Consider the following 17,241-nt stretch of genomic DNA (forward strand, 5'->3'; position numbering starts at 1 on the left):
GGCACAGGTGCTTGCTCTGCCACAAGCCATGTGAATTGTCCTTACAAGAATCGAGCCTGCTAAGCCCACCTTGCTTCAGCAGGTGAAAGCAACAGCAGCACCAGACATTTTGAGGATGGTTTTGTGGCAGCCTTGTATAAAAAGCTGCTCAGCCTTCAGATTCTTCTTCATTTTACTGACTAATGAAGAGAGGAGGAGCTCTGTTCTTGCAGTACAATTACCACAATAAAGAGTTCCTTAAAAAAAAAAACAAACATGTTGTTATACTGGGTTCTAGTGACAGACTGTCCCTCTGAAAGAAAAAGCAACACATTATGGAAAACTTGGAAGAAGGGATATTTATTGTATTACAAGATTTTTACCTCATGTATATATGGAAGTATTATTCTGTTAAAAAAGGCCTCATCACAACCCTGACTGAAGGGGAGCCATGACAGAGCCTGACAGCTCAGATTTGTCCTGACTGCTTCTTTTCTGATTTAAATAGCAGCCTCCAGACCCAGCCCCCCCTCCCTACATCTGCTTTAGCTGGAAGTAAGAACATCCAAAATTTACACAGGTGGACCCCTTTTGGCCTCAGAACAGCTGCCAGCCCTTCAAAAGCCACCACTATTCTGTTCCCACAGTTCCATCATTGAGAAGGTAACCACAATATTTCATGTATATTTAATACTAACATGAAATATTGGTTAGCCTTTCCAGCTTTAAGTTCTGTTTAGCATTTTATCTCAAACCTCAGCTTGGCACCAAAAAAACCACCATACAACTGGAAAGATTTCAGTCCCTAAATCCAGGAAAACTACAGTCAAGTGAGTTGCTTCTTAAAATCACAATTAGAGGTTTATTTGCATAATCACCACTCTTACACTCTAAATTATCTTTTCATTGCAGCAATACAGGAACTTTTTAAGAGATGTTAAAGGATTTGAGCCTGCATTATCTCATCACTCTTATGCAACCTGTCAGTAATTCAATGTATTGTGTATGACTGGACATGCCTGGCATATCCTTCCTAGCTGTCTACCCCAAGAGTAAAACCCACTGACATTCTGGGCATTTCAGATCCCACAACTCAACCTCCAGTGCAACACAAAGCCCTCATACTGCAGCATCCCATCTCTAAAAAGAGTGCAAACTGGACCCAGCCCAGCCCCCTGACCAAGCATACAGGCTTTAAGGCTACTCCTTGGGCATCCCTGCCTGCCTGGACAGGCTTGCCCTGATGATCAGGGTACCCACAGCCTCTGCCACCTGCACAAGGGACATGGGGGGTGAACAAAAGCAAAAACTCAACCCACACAAAGGTGGAGGATGCACATTGAGGCACAGCTGGAATTACACAGGAGGCATGAGTGGCACAGCACAGATTCTGCGCCAGGGCACCCACTGCAGAACAGCAGCATGAGGAAAGAGCAAGAGTGCTTCAAGATGGGGACACAGCAGCTGGGGGAACAAGAGGTGTCCAAGGAAAGGCTAGAGCCAGTCTGCCACACCTGCACCCCCTGTGCCCTACCACAGGAGGAAGGGGCTGAACCTGAGCACACCATGCTCATGGGCACCCCACCTGGGTACTGGCACTGTCAGCTGGGGGACACAGCCTGCAACAGTCAGGCCCTCACCCAGCTCTAGGGGAAGCTCTGGAAGCTGCAGGCCAAACAATCACACCTCAGTGCTCATCTGCACCAGAAATGATGCTTTAGTGTGCCAGCACCCTCCTTGCCAGGTGTGTGGGCAGGGAGAAGTTAATCTTCAGTTTCTCCCCAAGGTGGACAAACAGCTTACATCCAGCTCAAAGAATTGGGATGTGTTGTTTAAAAAAAATAATTTAAAAAGTTTACAGCTTGCAGTGTGATGGGGGAAAGGGCTTGTCTTCCACAGGCTCCAGCTACTTCATCCACTCCCCACCAGACTTCTTTGAAGAAACAATGTGCTGATACATTAAGAGCCCCTCTGAATAATAGTCACACTTCTGCCTTCTACTATGACTCCCTCCAAAACTCTACCTTTCAAGCCCAGAAAAAAACCTCAACCCCCACTTAAAATATGCATTTTGAAATCCTATTAAAACTGTTCTCTGCTATAATAATCACTGGCTAATCAACATCCTTTCCTGGCTTTAAGGAGAGCAGCTGCCAAGAAGTGACCTTCAGCTCACTCACACAGCAGAGGTTTTGTTAGAGACATAACCCTGCAAGAGATGAGTTCCAGCTGAATGTTATGTCATGTTTTAAGATGTTAAACATTTTAAAATATACAAGTCACTTAAGCTTTAAACAAAGTGCTAAAATACAAAGACCAAAGCTTTTCCTTACTTAAGACAGTATATTACTTCTGCTTATCTCTGCTTTTGCTGAAACAGGTGACATTACAGCTCACTTCACATGTCCATAGCCATTATTCCCTATTTCACACTAAACTGCCACCTTATTAGTCAGACAGGTTTTTTCCAGGAGCAACTTTCATTTGAGCAAGCCTCATGTTTAAACAAGAGGAACTCTCACCAGTATCCATCTTCTCCCTAGTGGAGTAACAGACCTTCACAATTCTTGTAGTTCCATAATTACAGGTATAAGATGTAGGAATTCCTCCTGTCTTTAAACAGTGTCAGTTCATCTCAGAGGGTTAAAAAAATAAAAATCACATCTTATGCAACAGACTAATAAAAATGCTACATATCAGCATAACAAGCAATATGTAACTGGCAGTTCTGCTTGTGGAGGAAGTTTTGCAAAGCCTCCTGGTGTCAAGCATCTGGAACACCTCAGCATGCTGTAAAGTAATAGCCCAGCTCCTTGCTTGCAGAAGAATCAAGTATGTATTCCAGATACTTAGTACTGCTTTCCCTTGTGTCAGCAGCTCCTGTGAACAGGTCCAATCCATCCAGACACCTTCCATCTCACAACAGTGGTATACTTGAAGAAAGGGACACAAGTTTCACTCTATATATGTGGAGGATTAAATGCAACTAGGCAGGCAGGATAGAACCATAGGAAAGTCCTTCAGGAATATCCTTGTTCAGTCATTTTGTTTGCTAGAGTTCCATCTGTGACACAGAAGTGCTTACTTAGGTCTGCGGGCTCAGAAGGGGGCTGCAGAAGCCTTCCAAATTCCAGAGGCACAAGGTGGGGGTACTTCTATATATCCAGAGTCAGCTGAGTGAAGTAAACAGCTAAAAAAATTCCTTTGACTTTACCTGTGTTATCAAATATACTCAATAGCAAGATCACTGCATCTCAGCTGTCTGTGCTGACACTTCACAGAAACCAGGAGAACATTATCAGCTGCATTTCACATTCTCCTTCTCATCAGCATCTGAATAGGTGTGTAGTGAATCCTTTGGGGAGAGAGAAGACATAAACAAAGAAAAAAATGGAACAGATTTCTTTTGTGCCCACTTCCCCTTCATTCCTTACTGCAAGAGGAAGACCAAAGAATCCCAACCTATCCTTTCACCCACAGGGCCAGGTAGTGTTGTACAATCCCAAAACTACTGTAGCTATTTTACCACCAAGAGCTGCCCTGCCACATGCTCTCTCTGCAGTTTCATCTCTCCTGCCACTACAAGTTTTAATTTGAATGGTCTTGCTTAGGAAGAAAAAGAAGCATCTCAGGGCCAACATCTCTCATCTTGGTAGCACAAAGCAGGCTTTGCTAGCATGAGGTTTTTCTTTACCTGGGTTAAAAGCTGATGATGCCTCAGCTCTCTATAGAACTGCAGCACAGAAGGATCAGCTCTCACTACTTTTGGGTCAAAATCCAGAACACGGAGCCCTGCAAGGCTGCGGGCCCGGGAGAGGGCTACGTAAGCCTGCCCACTTTCAAAGACACGAGACAGGGAGATTTCCACACAGTCTAAAGACATGCCCTGCCAAAGACACAGAGAACTTTGTTACAGAACAAACAAACAAGAACACTGTGCTGTACCAACACTAACCTGTGAGTCTGTCAAAGGTACCGTTCTTGGTGTAGGGACTTGATTAAAAAAAAAAGAAAAAACAAAGAAGTCTTTTGTTTCACTGTGTAACTGATTAAAAGATGAGAATCAGAAAGGAAAGGCAGTTTCCTACTGTCAGTAAATTGCTAGCAGATAGTAGAATCCACTAACTAACTCCAGAGAACCTCTTGTTGCATGAAACTCCATAAATCCCATCTAATCAACACAGCAGGGAAAGAAATCCTGCTGGTTTCACTCCTAGTAGTTAACTAGAGCAGTCACCATTCTCAAGCAGTCCTCAGGCAGATCAGAGAGTTGGGTTAGGCCTGTCTGCAGGGCTGTCCTGGGCACAGCAGAATTTACAGCCTGCCCTGGTTTAAACAGTGGCACAGGAACAAAAAGCAGTGGCATGGGAACAAACTCACAGGTTTCCAAGACCAGTATTTATCAAAGTGTATGAAGTCTTCTGGAAGGGAAGGACCTTTGAGAAAGTTACACTGTTACATTGAAAAAAACCAAACACACACCACCAAAGAGCGAGTCCAGCCCAAAGAGCACAGTTCTGGCTCTGACAGCTGCCTCAGTTATACTGCAAACCTCAGGGTCTCTAGTGCTGATGACTCTCAAGGAAACACTGCTCTCATCAGCCCACAGTGGTAAATAATGCTGCTTTATAGTCCAACACCAACTATGCAGATGGCAGCACCCCATGGAAACTCCAGCAGTGTATCTAGTCCATCTGTGACCCTATAGGCAGGCATCATGAACGGAAGAGGTGCAGTTAAACACACATATTCTGGAGTTCCCCCCCCCAACAAGGGCCTTTCAGCTTTCCCTTCTGTTTTACAAGCAATGCAAGCTCACCCAGGAAATAAGGCTTATGATGGTGTGCACGTCTTTAGACAGCTGTATAAGGACACCCACCTGACTCTTGTGAATGGAAATGGCCCATGCCAATTTTAAAGGCAGCTGTTGACGACTCAGGTGAACTCCTGATGGTCCTTTGAAGACCCATTTCTCCATTCTTATGACCTGTGTGACCCCACAGAGAAACCTAACCTTAGGCAGCCCTGTAGGAATGGGAGCAGGAGAGAAACAGGGATGTATTCCTGACACTCAAAAGCCAGGAAGTCAGCAGCCTAAGAACACTTTTTCCCCCCCTCCTAAACCAAACCTAAACCCGCAGACAGTAAATAGCATGCACTGAAATGATGTTTGGCACCTACTTAAGGCAGGAGAATTAAAGTCAGGTAATTTATCAGCTGAGATGCAGAGAAAAATACACATTGCAGGTAGCAGAACATTATTCTTTGAGAAAAAAACAAACAAAAACTTGCTTGAACAAAAGAAAACAGGAAATGCAAATGAGCACCCACATCTAGACAACACAGAAAAGCAAACACAAGAGGCCCATAGATAGCTACAGCTGATGCAGTGCATGACATCACAGCTGGTGAGAGCCCCAAGCCTGCAGAGATCTCCTCCCTGCTTTCCCTCCAATTATTCTTACCAGACAGTAAACAAAGTTGAGAAGTCATCAGCCATCAATGAAAAATCGTTTTGTTATTTTTCCCCTCTTCCTTCAGCAAGAGATCAAGAAGCTCACTTACCCTTCTGTTCACTTTCAAATCCTACAACAACGCCTCGTGCCCCATTCACCAGCCCTTGAGACACATCCAGATTCTTTGCTAGCATCACCTACAGAGAAAAAGAAAAATCCTTCAGTGCACTGGGTTTACAGCCTGTTCAGCCACCTGCAACTAAACTTCTTTCCAGGAAGCATAAGTACATCAGGCTGATATGACCACATCATCCTATCCTGCCTATTACAGGAGAGAGCACCATCTCCAACTGAAATTATTTCACAGCCTTTCCTTCCTAGGATTCCCAGCTATTTTACAGCATTGAACACTTCACTTGAGCTGCTTCTGTCCACAGCTATGAGCTGCCTGTGCTCTCTGCTACTGAAAGCTTCTAAACCTGATTGGAAAAGTGTGTCAAAGTCACAGCAATCATCATTGTCCCCAAGACATGGACTGCACTCAAATCAAACTCATTTTCTGTTTCGATAAGATTCCAAGCAGAGAAAATATAAAAGATTGGAATAGAATCTTCTGTTGGCCTGGCATAGACATTCTATATTGAATCTGCATTCTGTATATCAATCTACTCTATATATTTATCTGATATTCCTTTATTTTTCTTATACCATTTGATCTGCTGTTCTATCCCATGTGTATGTACACATACTTACCTGAGCTCCAAGCTTCAGCTCAACTCTACCACCCACAGGACACTGAGCATCAATTAACTTCACTAGCATTGGGTCACTGTCCAGAGCCTCATATGTGTGCACTTCTCCTGTTAAGGAAAGAAAGACATAACAAATTGCAGCTGTTGAACACATTATACACAGCATGGCAGGAGGCTCAGTATTTATTTCTAATAGAAATTCCTCTTTTAATAACCATTCTGCTCTGCTGCTAGGACATCTTCACACAAACCTTGTCACATCTAACAACAGGGAGCTCACTATTGCCTCTCTTCCCAACAGAATTTGCAGAGCATGAAAAGGCACAGGAATCAAAGGCCAGCAGTAAATAAGAACTGAGCAGCCAGCATTTTGAGCACATGACTAGTTTCATTTGCTGCCAACATCAGATCACTAAAGGAAGTATCCAGAAAATATTGCCAGAAAGGGAGGCAAAAATTGAGAAAGCCCTTAATAAGATGCTATAGAAAGAAAAAGCAGAGGTGTGGAGGCAATAAATGACCAACCCTGTTTCATAGCAATCAATGAGCTTGCTGTCTATTACACACCAAGAAGTGACACTGAATATTTAACCAAAAAACTGAATTTTTCCCCAGGCAGCCGAACTCCAACACACACAGCTTTGACTGGTGCTGCTGTGCATGACAGAACACTAGTTCTTCCTGACACCACAGTATCCCCACTGCATCCACTCAGAGCTCAGCCCCAGAATCAGCAGTTTCCTCCAGGGAGTTCACCTGACAGCTGTTGCAAGCGTCTCTCATTAGTTATTTCGACATCATCCTTATGGGTGCAGAGCCGTGTAGCCAGGATCCCATCACGCTCAGACCTGTTGGTAGCTGTCTGCATCAGCTGCCTGGTAACCTCCTCTGTGCACCTGGTAACCAGGAAAAGGGAGTTATTCTTTAAAGTGATCAGGAACAGGTCTTGAGCAGCAGTAACCTTCACACAGCTGGATCTGTCTGTGCAAGCTGCAGGCCTCCAGAGAGGAGGACAGAGAAAGATATATAAAAGTTGGAGAACAGTGCCAGTGTGTGGGTCCTGGCCACTGCCAGCTCAGGATCCATTGAATTAACTCACAGAAATCAAGGAGGAACCCTAGAAAGTGTCCTTCCTTACCAGAGCAGGATATATGAAATCTGCCTATGTTAACTAAAGCTTTTATAGCTTTTGCCCCCAGCTACATATTCCTGATAGGGCTCAGAAAAGTGACAAACTGCTCTTTATTCTGCTTTCTTCTGCTCTAGGTGGGGAGCAGAGATTACAAAGAGATGAGCTTCTCCTCACCTGCCTAAACGTATTGCACTCAGGAGTGAGACAAAGGTCTTGTCAGTCTGTCGCCGCACTTCAGTCAGCTCCATGTTTATGTGGATACATTTCCTCCAGCTTTTTGCCTGCAAAAATCATTCTCTGGTTAAGAAAGAAACAGACTTGAAGTATAAGAACGAGTTAAGGGGCAGTTTTGTACCTGGAAGCAGAACTTGGTTTCTTCATTAGCCTTGCATACTGGAGGTAGCTGCAAGAAGTCCCCACAGATGATTAGCTGAATTCCCCCAAAAGGCTCATCCCGTTTTCTGACTGCCCTGAAAGAGATGGAAGAGAGAAGTTTTGAATGTCCTCCAGAACCTGGACATACTTAGATCTCAGAAGTTACTTGTTAATCTGTCAGGATATTCAAATATACACCACCTGCATTTAAAAGATGTTTATCCTTAGCTGAATCAGAAGTGCTCAAACAATTGAGCAATGGTAAGACATTAAATTTGCTTTGCTTACCCACCCCAGATGCCATTACCAGTCTTTCTTTGGTGGCTATTATGCTACAGCTGCTTCTCTCTTCAAGAGAGAACTTCTGGGAACAGCCGTATTCTGGATTCAGCTCTATAGACAACACTTAGCTCAGGAGATGGAAAGAGCAACTAGAACAGCCACGGCTGGGAGTGAAGAGGGGACACAATCAAAACCTATCTCATGATAAAGATCTGCCCAGATGCTATGATTCCATGCTTCCTTGCAGTCCTATGCCAGCAGCTGCCTTGTATCAATTCACAAAACCCGAGGAAGGAAGCAGCCTGGAAATTTAGGAAAACTCATTTCAGTTAGTTGTTTGACCTGACATTTGCTTACCTTGCCACTGCCTCCAGCCTGTCAAAGAACTTTCCATCTACCATTGAGATCTCATCGATGATCAGGTGCTGGCAGGCCAGCCAGTGCTGGCGCACCCCCGGCCTCTCCGCCAGCTGAATGCACTGTTCCAGCGGTGCCTTCCCAGAGCCGATCCCTGGCAGGGGAGAAGAAAGCAAAGCTTTGGGAAGCTCCTGATTCATTGGGAAGGGAGTGAAAGCTCCCAGCCCCTCGTTGTCGGGCAGGCATTACCTGCAAAGGCATGGAGAGTGGTGCCACCGATGTGGCAAGCGGCCACTCCCGTGCTGGCTGTGGCATAGGTGACGTTCGGAGGGAGGGAGCCCACGATCCTCTTCAGCAGGAAGGACTTCCCAGTCCCTTCGAGGAGAGAGAAGCCACAGGTCAACAGCGAGGCCCGAGGGCTTTCCCCAGCGAGAGCCGCCGGGCGCCCTCACCTGCGCAGCCGGTGAAGAAGATGCTCTTCCCGCTCCGCACGGCTCCCAGCACCGCCTCCTGCTCCGCCGACAGCCGCGCCGGGGGCCGCCTCTCGGCGCGGGGCACCTGCGGGACAGACAGACAGCGGTGCGCTGTGAGGGCAGCGCCCGAACCCGGGCCCGGTACCGGGGCCGCCCCTCGCCCCGGGACTCACCTCGGCGGGGCATTCCCCCCGCCCCTCCCCGCAGCCGCGGCGGGGGCCGGGGTTGCGCAGCAGGTCCCGCTCCTGCACCGGGCTGATCACGGCGAAGGACGCCGCCGGCCGCTCCAGCAGGCGCGGGGGGCGCGCCGGGCCCCGCGACCCGGCGGCCACCTTGAGCCGCAGGAGGCGGAGGAAGCGGCGCAGCGCGTCCGGGGGGCAGTCGGAGAGCAGGACCTGCGCGCCGCCCGGCCCCACCCGCACCGCCGCCCGCCCCTCGCCCGCGAACCGCGTGAAGAGCCGCACGGCGTCCCCGCTCAGCGCGAAGCTCAGCACCGCGGCCGCCGTGCCGCTGCCGCCCACCACCCGCAGCACAGGCTGGCGCAGCTCGTTGCGGCCCAGCAGCACGGTGGCGTCCCGCAGGACGCGGCGGCGCGGGCCGCAGCCCCCCGGCAGCGGCTCCTCCACGGCCGCCGTGCAGCGCAACTGCGCCGCCTCCATCGCCCCGCTGGCCGTTTGAACGCGCCGCGTGCGCCGCCGCCAATCGGCGCCCGGGGGATTTAACCCGGCGGCCAATGGGAGGCGGGAAGGCGAGCCGGCCAATGGGCGGCCCCGCGGGCCCCACGTGAGGCGTTGCCAGGCAGCGGGACGCGGGGCCGGCGCGGCCATGGCCGCCCGCGGCGGGCAGCGGGAGCGGCCGGACGCGGTGCAGCTGGACCGGCTCCTGAGCGAGCGGGTGCACAAGGAGATGCGGCACCAGAAGCTCTACACGCAGTACACCGTGAACCCGCTCCAACCCGGTGAGGCGGGGGCGGGCCCGCAGCGCTCAGCTGCGCGGCGGGGATAGGCAGCTGCACCCAGGAATGGCAGCAGCGGCCAGGGACAGGGGTAGAGCTGGAAGGAGCAACCGGTGGGCCTTTCTTTCGCCTGAGGAGCCGGTCTGCACACTCAGAGGCAGCAAGGAGACATGCCCCAGATAGCCTTTAGTAACCTTGGAGAAGTGAGGTAACTATTTAGGATGCGGAACCTACAAATCCTGAGCAAATACAGAGCCAAGATGGGGTAGGGAGCCCAATCACTACACCACGTTCCTTCAGCCCTTGGACCTTCTACCTGTCAATTCAGAGTCACAGAATATCACAGTCTGTGCTGGCACAGACAGGTGATGGGAGTAGATTCATTCAGGTCTAGCTTTTGCAGTAAAACAAAAACCAAAGGAAAATAATTTCCTGAGACTTGGCATTCACAGGCCACCACTTGGGTGGGGTGGGACTTTGGGGTGGTGAACACAGGCAGCATTCAGTAGAAGGGCCTTCAGCATGCTTAAGCCCCTTGCCTTCCTAGGAAATTGCCATTAATCAGTATTTCTAACTCATTTTCTGCTATTCACGTGCCGTTCTTCCTTTACAGTTTCAGGGAAGTAGCTGGATCCACACTGGGGAATAACCAAAAAGAACATCTGCAATGATACATATTCTGTACCTGGCTGTGATGCTAAATTCATGTTATTCACCTGTATCATTTCTTTCCAGTTTACACAGTCACCAGGAAGCCAATGTCTTGGCATGACAATATAGACGAGCCAACAGATGGTAAGAAATCTCTGAAAAATCTTTTTCTCAAAATTACCTAAGAAAATTACTAATAAATAAGATTTAATAATTCCAATCAGTCTAAAACATCATGTCTGTGGAAATGCCTCTGTGACCATACAAGAAAATTAAAACTTGTTCATGATTTTTGTTAAATGTGAAGCAGGTTTTATTCCACTTTAAGGCCCTTTCCCATTACTTTCCATTATCAGCAAAAGTTTGCATTCATGCAATTGTGCTATTTGTTTTTAGTTAAAAACTATACTACACTATAAAATATATAGAAAATTCTTTATAGTCATATGATAAAATTTTGCTTGAGAATCTAAACCTCCCCAAAACAACTGGAAACATGATCTACACATACATGTTGCCTGTCACTGCAGATTCTACTTAACCACCACACATAGTAAACTGCTGAAATGACTGTCCAGTCTTGCTTCAGAGCACTGGTAACAAGAACCCTGATAGCAGCTGCTCCCTTATTTCTAACATGCTAATTTTGTCTAAAAACCTTAATGCTCAGGTAAGAATTAACAGGACAGTATCACCAGGCAAATCTTGAAAGTGCATCAGGAAATACTGAAGTAGAAACGTCACCCTGCATTCTCTGACACTGTAATTCATAGAAGCACAGAGGTTGCTCTTATCCTTGGCTTTCTTGCTATAGCTTGGACAGCATTAAGTTGTCCCATTCTAACACACATCCACAGGTGAGTGATTTTTAAATTTTTAAATACTTTCATTTCTATTTGTGTCTCTTAAACCAACAGACGAGTTCCTGAAACTTTTTCACCGCGCAGCACTGCAGCCAAGACAGAAATATTCAGAGCCGCAAACTGAAAGCCAAGAAATTGGCTGGAACACAACACCTCTGGTGAGTAGGACTCAGGTCTTTGCAGGATTCAGAGGTGTTCAGCCCACCACTGAAAGATACACATGCAAGACAATAATTTGTGATAAACATGGAAAACAGGAATGACCAGGAGTGAGCAGAGCTGTTCATAACCAGTTTTTAAAACTTAGACCTAAGAGGACTCTTCACACTGGCACAGGCTTGTGAACACAGAAACAGCAGACTTCCCCTGAGAAACCTGAATGCAAAATATGTACAGTGACAATGGACCCCAAGCACAGTGCCAAATGCCACATGTGTACTCACTGTTTACTAAAGCCTTCAGCCCTGAGAAATGGTGTAGTGAGCAACGTGAAGTGACATATGTAAATACTGTGAAAAGAAATCTGCTGCTGCACAGTATCTTTCAAACAAAGTGCAAGCAGAACCATGAAATTAATAATCATCTAAGTATACCCAAGGCAGATACACCAGTGAGGATTCATCTGGGGAAGCGTGAGTAAATAGGAGATAAAGAAGTATGATTAACAAGCTGAGACATCAATCATACCTGACAAACAAATAGCTGTGATGATGGCTGTACTTTACAGATTAGTGTTTTAAGAAAGGCAAGTGAGGATCTCATTAATTTTGGCCTATTACAAAGAAAACTAAGACAAATAAGAAAATAAGACAGTTTTCCTCAACTTTTCATATTATACATCAAGTAAACTAGTCACTCCTGACAAGGGTAGAGACAGACATGCCAGCTGGGCTTTATGGTGTTAAAATAGTGCTGGTAGGATTAGACTGGCAGGAAAGAGGCAACTAAATGTGCATGAAGGGAAGCAAGTTCAATTTATAGGGTCAAGGCTCATAATGCTGTTTAATTTGTTAACCTTGCCTTTTTCAGCAGGTTCTACCATAATGAAGCAGTTCTACCATAACAGTGTGGTGGTACTCTGCTCGTTTTTCACTTGGACATTTCTCAGCAGCAAGAACACCATGCATCACTCTTCCCAGGAGGAACTACCAATTTTAGCAACAGCACATGAGTATTTGTCATTTTTCTTTCCCAGATTCCTGTGGACCGTAATGATTGCAGACTCCACTTCCCACGCCGGAAAACCAAGTTCACTACATAAATGGCTGCCCTGGGGCATGGGGAGGAGGAGAGTAAGAACCTTCAGTAGTAGAGGGGGAAAGCCACAAACTCAGATAGACATCTAATGTGTTAGGCCTGCTTGTTAATAGGCAAGTCTGGTAGAGTTCTAGTAACAGACAATAGAAAAGGGAAGGGAGAACCTCAGTTTGTCCAGATTTGCAGCCTGACAACACTGACAGAAATAAACTTATAAGACTGCTGTATTCATCTCATTGCTGTTTCTAAACCCATCTATATGAATAGTCTAAAAAACCACTCTAACATTTTGACAGGTTTCAGACTTCTTATTTTGACATCAGCAACATGACCCAGAACTCGAGGTCTCCAACCTCACATCAGCAGTAGTGGTGAAAAAGGCTGTCAGAATGAAGGGGACAAAGGGCAGGCTCCAGCTGCCATTCATAAAACAGCTAAACATGAGTTACACATAGTTCTGTGCAAACCATTTAATGCATTCACACACCAAAGGTTTACGTAGAAAACAATCCTTCAACAAAACAGGACGAAGAAATTAGTGATAAGGCACTGGTTTCCACTGACTCTTTTCCATGCCACTTGGAAGCATCCAGCTTGCTCCACGGTTAGCTGCTTGATGCCAGCAGAAGCACATCTTGCAACACACAGACACACAAGAACCCCAGTGGGAAGCACAGTCCTCTTAGCGCGCTCGGTTCTTCATTTTCTGCCTTGCTCTCTTTCCAGGTCTCTTCTGCAACAAACAGACAGATTGAGATCTTTATTTTCAAGTTCTCAATATATGTTCTATTTCTATAGCTTGGGGAGGATACCAAGGAGAGGATATTTGTCAGTACATCTGGAGAGGGAGGTTTTAGCACACAGGCAGCAAGTGGTATTAACTCCCTTGCTCATTTCCCTGCTGATACCAAACAACTGTTCTCAGCTCTGTCAGCAACCCAGTTATGCTCAGCTCCCAAAGACAGGCATTATCACTTCCCAATGCTGTAGGCACCCATCATGTACTCAGCTCTCCCTCCCAGATTAGGGCTGGCTTCTCAGCCAACCAGGAGTGTTTGCACACAACATTTTACTTACATTGAGGGCTTTTTTCCCTCCTTTTCTTGCTTTTCCTGGGCCTTTGTTGTGAGCCACTTTTGACTGGAAGCTGGATACATCATTAAAACTTTCCTTTGTGTTCCACTTTGAGCCTTTCTTCTTCCCACCAAAACCAAACTTCTGATTTTTGTATCGTCTTTTGGCATTTGGTCTGAAAAACAACCAAACAGCATCATTGCCCTACGTTCCTTTCCTCAGGAAGCTCTCAAGGCACAGGTATGTGCTGATGGACTCCCAACAGCCATCATAAACCTTTTCCCCCATACCAAAGATGCAGAAATTAGCACATTTCAGTCTCCGTGCCATTCTGGCCAGTTTTATTTCTCTTTAGGGACAGAAAGCCACCTTGGACTTATTTTAACAAACACTCATCAGAACAGCTTTCATGCTCCCAAAATTATCCCCCCAAAAGACAGAAAAGAATCAGACATTCTGTGTTTAAACATCTTTCATTTCCAGCCTCACCCCTTCTTTGTCCGTTGACTTGCACTGCCTTTTTTATTCCCCTGAGACGACGTCTGCTCGTCATCTAGAAAGTCCAGCTTGTCAGACAGCCCTGCAAGAGCGAAGACATCACAGCTCAGAAGAAGCAAATTTTCAGTCTAAGGAAGGAATAGCACCAAGTCACCCTCACTGAAGAACAGCTACCTGGGAGGCTTTTCACTGGCACTGGCACATGGTTCTTTCTGCACAGCAGCCTCCCAAGCTCAAGGCCCAGAACTACAGATGTGGTGACCACCCATCACGCTGCCTTACATTGCTCAGACACCACTGCTGCCATCACACATTTGCTCTCTTAGTCAAGTTAACTTTACCTTTCTGGTATTTCTTGACTGCATTCAACATATTTTTTTTCTCCTTCTGTCTCCTCTGCAGAATCTCAGTTTGCACCTGTGATTAGAAGCAGAATGTTAGTTTTGTTCCTTGCAGTGTCCCATCATTTTTTTTAAGCTATTCTTTTAAAGGTATCCTATCTTTAGCTCTGTTTTCCTTCAGAGCAGCTAGACAGAAGACTAGACAAATTCTATATATTTTAGCCAGACTCTGGTGGTCTCACTTTCCAAGCTGCTCACTCAGGCTCTAGATTCTTGTCACAGATTGTAGCTCCCTTTTGCAGCTCCTCACCTTCTTGCCGTATTTTCTCATTGCACGGAGCTGTTTTGCTTTCTCAGACCTCTCCATTGCTTCCTGTTTACTCTTAAGCTTCTGTCGAATCTTATTAGGGGATAGAAAAAATGAAATTTATGAGTAACACAAAAGAAAATAAGAGAATTTTATGATTGCTTAACAGTCCTTAAGTCAGTATTTGTGAAATATATATGGGTGTAAAAAATCCTCTCTCAATCAGATCATGCTTATAAGGCATAACATCCTTTCAGATCAAGGCTAAAACAGTTATTACAGAAACTCCTGAACTGATCTGTAGCCAAAACCTGGTTGAAAAGACAGTACTCAAACAGAGACAAGACAAAGCCTTATAATGGGCTCTAATGGAACAAAGATTATCTTGTCAGTCTACTCGGGTCCATGAAGAAGATTTGATAGTTTCTGTCTTGTCATTACTAAAAGTAAAGCACTGAAGAAGAGTCAATAATCCTGTGCCACAGAAAACCTCTTTTCCATTCCCTCCTTGATCACATTTTTATAAGGATGCCACATTACAAAGGATTACAAGGATTTCAACACAGATCTTCTGGATTCAGTCTGTGACTCCACCAGGAGATAGAAACTGCTGTTCAGACAAAAGTCAGCAAAAGTCAGCAAAAGAAAAGAACAGTAATGTGCAGAATTGACTTAAGCCTTAGCACAAGCCACTTATTACTCTTCATCTTCTCTAGAAAGGTTCTATCAAACACCAAAACAAGTCATACACGAATCTCCAAATTAGACTCCAGCTTACGGGTTTTTATCTTATACAATGTAGCCTTTTTTCCAAATTTAAAACAAAAAACAGAGTTCCCTTTTGAGCAAAGACTACAGTAAAATGCAAGTTCATGAAAGTCTTACTTCCTAAGCAAATCTGACTTTCTATCCAAAATAGATTCATTCATTAACAGAGTCTAAAATCACCGAGAACCAGAACACACTGACTATAAACAAAGGGTGATAAATAGGAAAAAAAGGATCGTGTAAAAGACACAGTCAACTGTAAGTCTTATGACAAAGAGCAAAAACACAGCCAACTTTACAACCACTCACACTGAGAAAAATTCTCCATTTTTAATATTAAACACATTCAGGACAAAGTATAAATAGGGTTTTCTACTTTATGTTCCAACCTCTTACAGGATAAAACCAACACATTACACAAGAAAGGAAGACATTGCACATACCTTCTGCATCTGTTGGTCTGATTTGGCCATCTCTGCAAAGTAATCATCCGGTCTCCTGGTCGGAACCTGGAGCTTCCGCAGCCTAGGAAGGGCTTCCAGGACGGCTGCCTGAGCCTGCCGGTAGCTGGGAGAGAGCACAGCACCAGCTCTGTCACTGCACCAGCTCTGTCACTGCATGTCAGGCATCCCACAGCACTGACAGAAACTCTGAGCACACCAGCTGGGAGATACTGGGATCTAACAAGCATTGCTCTAGAATTACATCAGCGTTCTGTGCACATACAGTGCTAGTGAATAGGTGCCGGCAGAATATTAAGACTTGTATCTTACATATATGCACTTATTGCCAGTTACAGTTTAATATGCTGGAATACAAAAGGCATAGCAAAACAAAAGAATTGTAAGAACACCAAATCAAACCCACAAAGAAAAATCAATATCTTGTATTACAGCCTTAGTGCTGCTACCAAGGCACTTTTAAAATATACTTTTCAGCAAAGGATGGAAGTCTGCTGGGAGGAGGAAAATTATTTATTTTCAGTCACAAGGCAAGTTAAACATACTAGCATTAATTTGTAGTTATTTTAGAAAACATTCAGAGCCATCAAATCTTAAATAACACGGCCCAAGAGTGCCAGTGACAGGCACCCTGCAGCACACTGGTGAAACTACAAGCACGCAGCAGCACGCTGAGACCCTACATGAAACCTCTTTTTTGACACTTACAAGCTCATCTCTCTCTGGAAATCATTCTCAGGGTCAACAGCATCTGTGCTGGAAGCGCTCTGGGCGACGGGGTCCACGACGGGGCCCAGAGTCACGTCCAGCCTTTCCACCCACGCGAGCTGCTTCCCGAATTCGGCCAGGCACTGCTTCAGGCCGTCCTGCGAGAGAAGCACAGCTCTGCACGGCCCCGCACGGCTGGCCCGGCTCACACCGCAAACCCCCGCCGCCGTGCAGAGCCCCGCAGCCCTCCGTGCCCCGCAGCCCCGCTCACCGCGTCGTTGCGCCGCTTCGGCCGCTCCTCCAGCACCACGTTGAGCCCCGGCTTCAGCTCCCCCCTCGCGAAGGCCTCCTGGAGCTGTGAGACGGGCACGGTCAGGCCGCGGCTGCCGGGGGAGGCCCCGCCGCCCACCGTGGCCCCGGTCTCACCTCCGAGTCCGAGAGCGAGGAGTCCTCCGAGTCCGACCCGAGGTCCGAGAGGGACCCGCGCCGCGCCACCGCCGCCATCGCCGCCGCCGCCACCGCCCCTTCCGCCCGCGTGCGCCGCCGCTTCCG

The 17,241-nt window shown here is 46.4% G+C and overlaps 3 protein-coding genes across 3 annotated transcripts; 1 reads left to right on the plus strand and 2 right to left on the minus strand.

The window, feature by feature from the left end:
* Positions 1–245: 245 nt before the first annotated feature.
* Positions 246–9,633, minus strand: PIF1 (PIF1 5'-to-3' DNA helicase). The gene is made up of 12 exons (XM_051808569.1): positions 8,980–9,633; positions 8,786–8,891; positions 8,583–8,708; positions 8,334–8,487; positions 7,675–7,789; positions 7,494–7,600; positions 6,944–7,083; positions 6,189–6,295; positions 5,545–5,632; positions 4,859–5,004; positions 3,674–3,865; positions 246–3,334 (listed from the first exon to the last, which is right to left on the minus strand). The coding sequence occupies exons 1-12, from the start codon at positions 9,631–9,633 to the stop codon at positions 3,278–3,280; spliced, it is 1,992 nt and encodes a 663-aa protein (XP_051664529.1). The 3' UTR covers positions 246–3,277.
* CFAP144 (cilia and flagella associated protein 144) lies at positions 9,626–12,600 on the plus strand. Its single transcript, XM_051808556.1, has 4 exons — positions 9,626–9,764; positions 10,497–10,556; positions 11,330–11,433; positions 12,471–12,600. The coding sequence occupies exons 1-4, from the start codon at positions 9,632–9,634 to the stop codon at positions 12,534–12,536; spliced, it is 363 nt and encodes a 120-aa protein (XP_051664516.1). The 5' UTR covers positions 9,626–9,631; the 3' UTR covers positions 12,537–12,600.
* A 70-nt stretch (positions 12,601–12,670) lies between these two features.
* On the minus strand, positions 12,671–17,236 carry EBNA1BP2 (EBNA1 binding protein 2). Its single transcript, XM_051808506.1, has 9 exons — positions 17,116–17,236; positions 16,961–17,044; positions 16,690–16,847; positions 15,964–16,087; positions 14,756–14,845; positions 14,446–14,521; positions 14,096–14,186; positions 13,610–13,781; positions 12,671–13,265 (listed from the first exon to the last, which is right to left on the minus strand). Exons 1-9 carry the CDS (start codon positions 17,191–17,193, stop codon positions 13,215–13,217), a joined length of 924 nt encoding a protein of 307 aa, XP_051664466.1. The 5' UTR covers positions 17,194–17,236; the 3' UTR covers positions 12,671–13,214.
* Between the last annotated feature and the right edge of the window lie 5 nt (positions 17,237–17,241).

Source organism: Manacus candei, unplaced genomic scaffold, assembly GCF_025592945.1.
Source record: "Manacus candei isolate 608988 ecotype Guabito, Panama unplaced genomic scaffold, ASM2559294v1 h1tg000005l, whole genome shotgun sequence".
NCBI lineage: Eukaryota > Metazoa > Chordata > Aves > Passeriformes > Pipridae > Manacus > Manacus candei.